Genomic DNA, 7,571 nt, shown 5'->3' with positions numbered 1-7,571 from the left:
TATGTGTTGGGGTTAAGGATCCCCCCTGACTCCCTCTGGACTCTGTCCAGGGGCCCAAGGTCTTCCACAGCAGAGACTAGGCCAAGATCATCCAGGGTGAATCCACCACTTTAATGTCCTCAGAGAACCTTGAGTGAGATGGGAGGGAGCTGCAAGGAGGGGGAGTGGGCTCCCAGGGGCGAGAAGCAGGGGACACCGAGGAAGCAGGTTCAGAGAAGGAGGGACAGACAGACAGACACTCCAGAGACACAGATGTCCTGGGTGAGGAGAGCTGGGGAGCAGGTGCTTAGCTACCAGCAGTGGTCACCCCACCTTTGCTGGGGGGCAGACACATGGAGGGAGTGGGGAGGGACTGAACCCCAGGTACAGGCAGGGTTCCCAGACCCCACTGTGAGTGGGTCTCAGTTCTGTCCATGGCTGTCCTCCTGGGGGCCTGGCTGTTGCTCCTCTGGGCCAGGCTGCCCTGGTGTCTCTGAGAGTCCTTGAGTTCCCTGAGGGCAGACACCCTGCAGGGGAAGGTGCCCACCTGAGTGAAGTAATGAAGGGGGAGGGGGTTATGGCTCCCACTGCTGGGGCAGGTCCACTGAGGCACAGAGAGGCCACCATGAGTGCTGTCCATGGAGGGGAGGGAGCCCGGCAGGTGGGTCCCACCCTCGGATCCTTGGGCCCCGGGCAGCCGCTACGGATGCTGCAGCTCTGGGCTGGGGAGCTGCATAATGCCAGTGGTGCTGGGGGGCTCCTCAGGTGAGGGATAGCTGTCAGGGGAGGGGCTGGGCGAGGAGAAGGCCTGAAGGCTGTCATCCTGCGAGGGGCCGCTGGGAAGGCTGTCCTGAAGGTAGATGCTCTCCAGATCTGGAAAAGCAATGGGGAAACGGGGGAATGGCGTCCTGGATCCGGCTCCTCGCCCTCTCTGGGGGTGTGAGAACGGGCAAGGCACAGAAGACCTACCTCCAAATCCAGCTGTGTGACTGCCGAGGCTTGTGACCTTGGTCAAGTCATCAAAACTCTGAGCCCCAGGTTCCTCCTCGAGGCAGTAAACAGAGGAGTTAAGAGTGGGCTTGGAGCCAGCCTGTGCTCTCTGAGAACTGGGACAACCAGTGCTCCCCTGGGCCTCTGTCGCCTCCCCGTCCCTATCCATCTGTCAGGGAGGACTAAGTGCAGGCTTCCCCCAGGACCAAGGCTCCTTGAAGCCCTCAATAGTAACCTGGGCTTCTAGAAAGGTGGTTGCTTGTGCCTGGTGCTAAGTTTCAGATCCGGCTCTGACGCTTCTAGCTGTCATTTGGAGTAAGTTTCTGAACCTCTGAGTGCCTCTGTTTCCTTATTTGTAAAATGGGGACAACAGGACCCACTCCCTAGGGCTGCTGTGAGGATTCCGTGAGGTGCCTCGTGCACAGCCCTCGGTGTGGTAAGCGCTCGATTCCCGCCCCCACTGTGCTCACTCTCTCTTTCCTGCTCCTGGCACTGCCGGGCAATGGGCAAGGCAAGGATCACTGCCCCATTTTGCAGATGAAGAAACTTAGGCTGAGAAAAGGAAGGGGCTCCCCCGTGGTCACACTGCATTTGGTGATGGGCAGGCATCCAGCGTCAGCTCCGCTCTGCCCATCACCCCCCCACCCGCCCCCGGACCCCCTGGGCTGTACCTTGGAGCTGGACGATGCCCTGGGGGCTGTTCTCGGGGTGCAGCTCCTCGTCGTCCAGCGAGGACCAAGTGCTCAGTGTGGCCTCTGTGATGGCAAACTGCTCGGCGACCCCTGGGGGGACAGCGAGATCCAGCTCAGGGGGACATGGGTGGGGACGGCCTCAGTGCCTGATGGAGCTGCTCCAGGACAGGCTGGAGGGTGGCCGCCTCTCTGGGCTGCCCATCCACACCCCAGTGGTCGAGAGTGCTCACTTAATACCCACCCACCCTATGCCATTATTTTTTCCTGCCCAGACAATGCCCATGCAGTGACCTGGGCCCCCCAAGGACCCAGCTTCACCCCCACAGAGCCCTGGCCAGTCCCCTTCCTCGCTGACCTGCAGCAAAGCGGGCCTCACGCAGCTCATCCGGGAGGCAGCAGTAATGCTCGTCCTCAGCTGGGGACAGCTCCCAGCCTGCCCGCTGGGCACTCCAGCCCTTCCATTCGATGAGGTGGGCCATGCGGCCTCGGGCCATGGCCGTGGGCTTTGTGATGTGGTCCTTGATGCTCTGCACCACCCCTGGGGCATCTGGGTGACTGTCCTGACACAAGGCTCAGCGCAGGGCCTGGCTCCCATGCCTCAGGCCCACCCAGTGGCCTGTACCCCACATTCCCTCAGTGCGCCATGATCTCCATCAGTGCCCCACACCTCCCCAGGGGCCTGTACCCATCTAACTCCTCACGCCCTCCAAAGCCTCCTGCTCACTCCTGCCCTGAGCCCTCCGAGCTCTGTGGCCCCCTCCCTTCAATGCCTCCACCCACTGGCCTTCGCATTTCCTCCCAGCATCCTACTCCCAGTCCATGTTCCTGCCCTCTGGGTGCTTCTTCCCCAGATCGCCCATACCCCTCACTCCCTTTCTGACCAAGTTCAGACCCTTCCATCCAAGGAGATCCACCCAAGGACCACTCATGAGCCCCCAGCTTTCTCCATGATCCATTAAACACATTCTGAGAGAACATCTCTGTGGCCTGCCAGCTCTGCTTGAGGTGAGACCTGGGTGGGTGGAGCAGGCAGGGAAGGCTTCCTGGAAGAGGGGACCTGGGATTGGAATTTGAAGGTGCATTGGGTTTGGACAGATAGAGGCAAGACTGGAGCTTTCATTTCAAAGATGAGAAGAGGATGAAGGCATGGAAGAGTCTGGCGTGAGTCCAGGACTAGCTGGGGTGAGACTTGGGGTCCACACTAGGACGGGGAGGCAGGAGAAGCTGGGAGCTGATCAGGGCCAGAACAGGGTTGGAGAGAACCAGATGGAGGGCTCAGATGTTCTCCTTGTGCAGTGGGGAGCCCCAGCAGGGTAATGAGCAAGAGAGTGACCAGTTAGCACAGCTGTTTAGGAAGAGCGCCCCAGATGGAGGATTAGGGGCTACTGCAGGGACCCAGCAACAGACAAGGCAAGGGCTGGGCAGACAGAGGGGAGGGGTCGGGGGCTTTGGGAGGAGAGGAGTTGGATGTGGAAGACGGAGAGGGGCTGTCAGCAACGGTTCAGGATTGTCATTAACCAAGTCTGACAACACAGATCTGGGAGTCACCCCGGTCTCCGAAGCCGTGATATGAGGAATGGCGATATTTAAGAAAGACGAGGCTGGGTGCGGTGGCTCACGCCTGTAATCCCAGCACTTTGGGAGGTCAAGGCGGGAAGCTCACTTGAGGTCAGGAGTTTGAGAGCAGCCTGGCCAACATGGTGAAATCCTGTCATCCTGTCTGTATTAAAAACACACACACACACACACACACACACACACACTAGCTGGGCATGGTGGCATGTGCCTGTAATCCAGCTGCTTGGGAGGCTAAGGCAGGAGAATCGCTTGAACCCGGGAGGCTAAGGTTGCAGTGAGCCGAGATCACACCACTGCACTCCAGCCTGGGTGACAGAATGAGAAGAAAGACGAGGTATCCACAAAGGAAATTAGAGAGCTGGGAAAATGGGAAAGATGGGTGTGTGGAAGAAAGGGGAGAATCTCGCTCCCAACCACTAAAGTGGGGGGTGTTGGGTATCTAAGAAGGTGTTTTGGAGGAGGTGGGTGTTCAAGTGGCCCTTGAAAGGTAGGTGCAGTGGAGGAAGGTGCTGCGGGTGGAAGAAAGGCACAGGCCAATGTGGGGAGGGAGGGCCCCAGGGGTGCTGGGGGAGCTGGGTGGGCTGTAGTGAAGTGGAGCCTGCAGGGCATGGCGCAGAGCTGGGTGTGCACAGACAGGTGAAGGCCGTGCTGGAGCCACCTGATGCTGTGGGGGCCACGTGATGCCGTGGTGATCACCGACACCTCCTGTACTGTGCTATGAGCCCATCCCCATCTGCTTCAGGTGCTGCTTGCTATGAGCTCACACCTACATCCGTATCTGCAGAACCGCCCTGAGCCAATGGGAGCTGCCTCACCCAGAGATGCCCAGGAGGCTGCAAATTCCTCCCCTGGGGCAGCCAGTGAGTCAGCAATGGGGGAGTATAAAGTCCAGCCCCTGGCTGGGCACTGTGACTCGCGCCTATAATCCCAGCCCTTTGGGAGCCTGAGGCGGGCAGATCACCTGAGGTCAGGAGTTCAAGACCAGTCTGGTCAACGTGGCGAAACCCTGTCTCTACTAAGAATACAAAAATTAGCTGGGTGTAGTGGTACACACCTGAAATCCCAGCTACTTGGGCAGCTGAGGCAGGAGAATTGCTTGATCCCAGGAGGCGGAGGTTGCAATGAGGCGAGATCATGCCACTGTACTCCAGCCTGGGTGACAGAGTGTCACTCTGTCTCTCAGAAATAAATAAACAAATAAAATAAAATAAAATTTAAAAAGTCCAGCCTTTCACCATAGCGTACCATCAATTCTGGGGCTCCCAAGCTCCCAAGCTGTGGTGAGACCAGCTTGGTGAAGCTAGACTCCTGCAGAGCCCCTTCCCCAGGCCCCTCTGCCTCACCCGCTGCCTGCTGGCTTCTCTTGAGGGCCAGTCCCCAGGGAATCACCTGCACAGTCACGCCCATGTCAGGCTCTGCTTCCAGGGAACCTGAACTAAGGTGATGTGACTGGCAGACAGGCAGGGAGGCCACACCAGACAGATATCTGAAAAACTCTGCCCCATCCCCTCAGAGCTTCTTGAGAACCCAGCAGTTCAACCCGTGGAAGCAGAACCCTGAGCCGCTGGTCCCCCCGTGACCCGCATAACCCAGCATGGACTCTGGCATTTAGAACACGGAGAATCCAACAGGGCTGCCATCCTCCCACCTGCAACTCAGCCGTGCCCTTCCCACAGCCAGGGTCTAGGGTGGGACCGTGCATTCTCCATCAGCAGGAGAGCTGCATCCAGAACCTACCCACAAGGGACGAGGTGGCCAGGGCTGCCACGTTGTAGTTGCCGGGGCGGGACCTGGAGTCGGACAGGTAGCCGTTGGTGGTCTGGAAGCACCTCTGGAGGAAGGGGCAGGAGGAGTGAGCAGGGTGGGCCAGGCTGCCGGCCGACATCCCTCCAGTACCACCACCCATCCCTGTCTCCCAGCTCACCAGGTCCTCTGGCCAGTGGGCAGGGACAGGGCAGCTAAAGCCAGGGAGATCCTACCAACTCCCACGGGACAACCCCCACCCACTGTTTCATGAGATTCTTGTCTTAGGGCTGGTGGGACTGTGTTCCTGAGCTGGGCACAGGGGAGAGAGGGGCGGTGGTGTCAGCTGGGGCCGACTAGACTGGGGGACACACAAGTGTACTGACCTGCCAAGGATCCCAACAGAAATCCATCTGTTTGTCCTAAAACAAGAGGTGAGAGAGGATCAGGCAGGGCCTGGCACGCTGTGCCGGCAGATGGCCCGAGTCCTGGGGCCCTGGGTGGGGGTGGGGGTCAGCCTTCTTCTGGTGCTCTGTGAGGTCAGGGTCTGTCCTCTCATGGGTCATGCTCTGGTGTCCCCCGGCATGCAGAGTAAGAAGGAGGGGGCAACAGTGGTGCTGGGAGGAGAGGCAGTGGGTGCCGCTTATAGAGCAGGCTTGGGTGTGGGCTCTGACTTTGCCATTTCCCAGCTGGTATCCCTAGACTCTTCCTAAAAGCTCCAAACACGTCTCTTCCTCTGCAAAATGGCGACAATGTCATTCATCTCACGATTTGTGGTGAGGCCTAAATAACATAATGGAGGCTGAGAAGAGCTGAGTGCAGTGCTTAGCAGGAGGTGAGTGCCGCTGGGGAGAAGGTAATTATATCATCCAGTGGGTTCATGCCACAGACCCTGAAGCAAGGGTGGAAATTATGCACCAGAAATTGGGGCTTCTAGTGACCCTGAGTGACATCTTCCAAATCTATCTAGACTGAGAATTCTTTTTTTTCTTTTTTTAATTCTTTGCACCCCTAATCACCACCCTGCCTGCGCCTTTGCTCACATCACCTCCTTCTCCAACAAAGGAACAGCTGTTCCTGCTGCACCCAAGACCTTCTTGCCCATCCATCCCGGACCGGCTCCCACTCCTGCCCTCCCCCCGGAGGCCTTGCTCTCTCTGCTGCGGCATCACCATGCCCTCTCTGCTCCATCAGCCCGGAAGCATCCCGCCAGCATCGCACGTGCTGCCACGTCTCTTGGGCTCGGGACTTTGTCCTGCAATCTCTCCCCTCTGTCCCCTTACCACTAGGTCGGGCTGTCAGCACCCCAGCAGCCCAAGCATCTTCTTTTTTTTTTTGATCTTTTTGTTTTGTTCTCTTTTTGAGACAGAATCACACCCAGGCTGGAGTGCAATGGCATGATCTCAGCTCACTGCAACCTCTGCCTCCCAGGTTCAAGCGATTCTCCTGCCTCAGTCTCCCAAGTAGCTGGGATTACAGGTGTGCGCCATGCTGCCCAGCTAATTTTTGTATTTATGGTAAAGACAGGGCTTTCGTCAAGTTGGCCAGGCTGATCTTGAGCTCCTGGCCTCAGGTGATCTGCTGGCCTCGGCCTCCCAAAGTGCTGGGATTACAGGCATGAGCCACTGTGCCCGGCTCCGCATCTCCTATCTTTTCAGAACCTTGTCATGACCATGTTTCCCTCCAGCGCTCCTCTGCTCCCTTCTCATTGGATGTGCAGAAGGCTGTGTCGGCCCCAGCCTCTCGGGATGACCTTAGCAGGCGTCTCTTCCTCCCTGGCCTCTGTCCTGTGCTTGGTGGGTCCTCAGCTCACAGGCCAGTACACCTAGGCTGGGACCCCAGGTCGCCTGGCATGGGGTGGCCAAGTGAAGGGGAAGGGACGTGGTCACTGAGGAAACACTCAGATCCCCTCCACCTGGAGCTGGTCCCAGCCAGAGACTGCCTAGAACCTTTGGGGTTTCTGGAGCCACCCTCAGACTCTGGGAGCCTGGTGTTCCTAAGGAGCCCCCAGCACTCCTCACTCTTCAAACTCCCTTCCCCTCTCGCTGAAGACAGTGGGACCAGGTAAGGCATGGGAAGGGGCTGTGGGGGTGAGCTGGTAAGGCTTGTGTCTTGGGAGATGGGGGGTCTGCTAGCTCCCCAGCTGTCCCCACAGTTCCTCTGGGAAGCCAGGAATAACCAGAGCCTCCCTCCCCTCCTAGGCACCTGGCAGTGGGGGTGTAACCGTTGGAATAAAAGCAGGGCAGGAGACCCTGCTTCATGTCACCTGCCAGGCTGCAAAGTAGTGTGGGGACTCAGTGACCTCTGAATGTGGGTTCTCTGCACCGCCCCGCTCCCACCCATACCCACCCTGTCTCTTTCAGCGTGCCCTGTCCCCCGTCCCCCGTCCCCTGTCCTCAGCTCCTCTGAGGCGAGGGGACTGTGCAGGTCCTGGGCGCCAGACCTCCACTGTCATGAGACAGAGACCCAGGTCTCAGGCTCAGCCCATTTGACAGAGGAGGAAACAGAGGCTCCGGATGGTGATGGTGTTAGGGTCACAGAGCCGCACTGGGTTCTCCCCTGCTGTCTCTCTACTGAGCGCCCCCTACT

General features: G+C 58.6%; 1 protein-coding gene across 1 annotated transcript; it reads right to left on the bottom strand.

The window, feature by feature from the left end:
* Nucleotides 1-6: 6 nt before the first annotated feature.
* Nucleotides 7-5,612, bottom strand: LOC100456199 (protein FAM131C-like). Its single transcript, XM_054541059.2, has 5 exons — nt 5,369-5,612; nt 4,977-5,070; nt 2,017-2,199; nt 1,641-1,751; nt 7-852 (listed from the first exon to the last, which is right to left on the bottom strand). The coding sequence occupies exons 1-5, from the start codon at nt 5,393-5,395 to the stop codon at nt 680-682; spliced, it is 588 nt and encodes a 195-aa protein (XP_054397034.1). The 5' UTR covers nt 5,396-5,612; the 3' UTR covers nt 7-679.
* Between the last annotated feature and the right edge of the window lie 1,959 nt (nt 5,613-7,571).

The sequence above is a fragment of the Pongo abelii genome, chromosome 1 (assembly GCF_028885655.2).
Source record: "Pongo abelii isolate AG06213 chromosome 1, NHGRI_mPonAbe1-v2.0_pri, whole genome shotgun sequence".
In the NCBI taxonomy this organism is placed as follows: domain Eukaryota; kingdom Metazoa; phylum Chordata; class Mammalia; order Primates; family Hominidae; genus Pongo; species Pongo abelii.
Note: the sequence above shows the minus strand (reverse complement) of the source record. Positions and strands in the feature narration are given on the sequence as shown.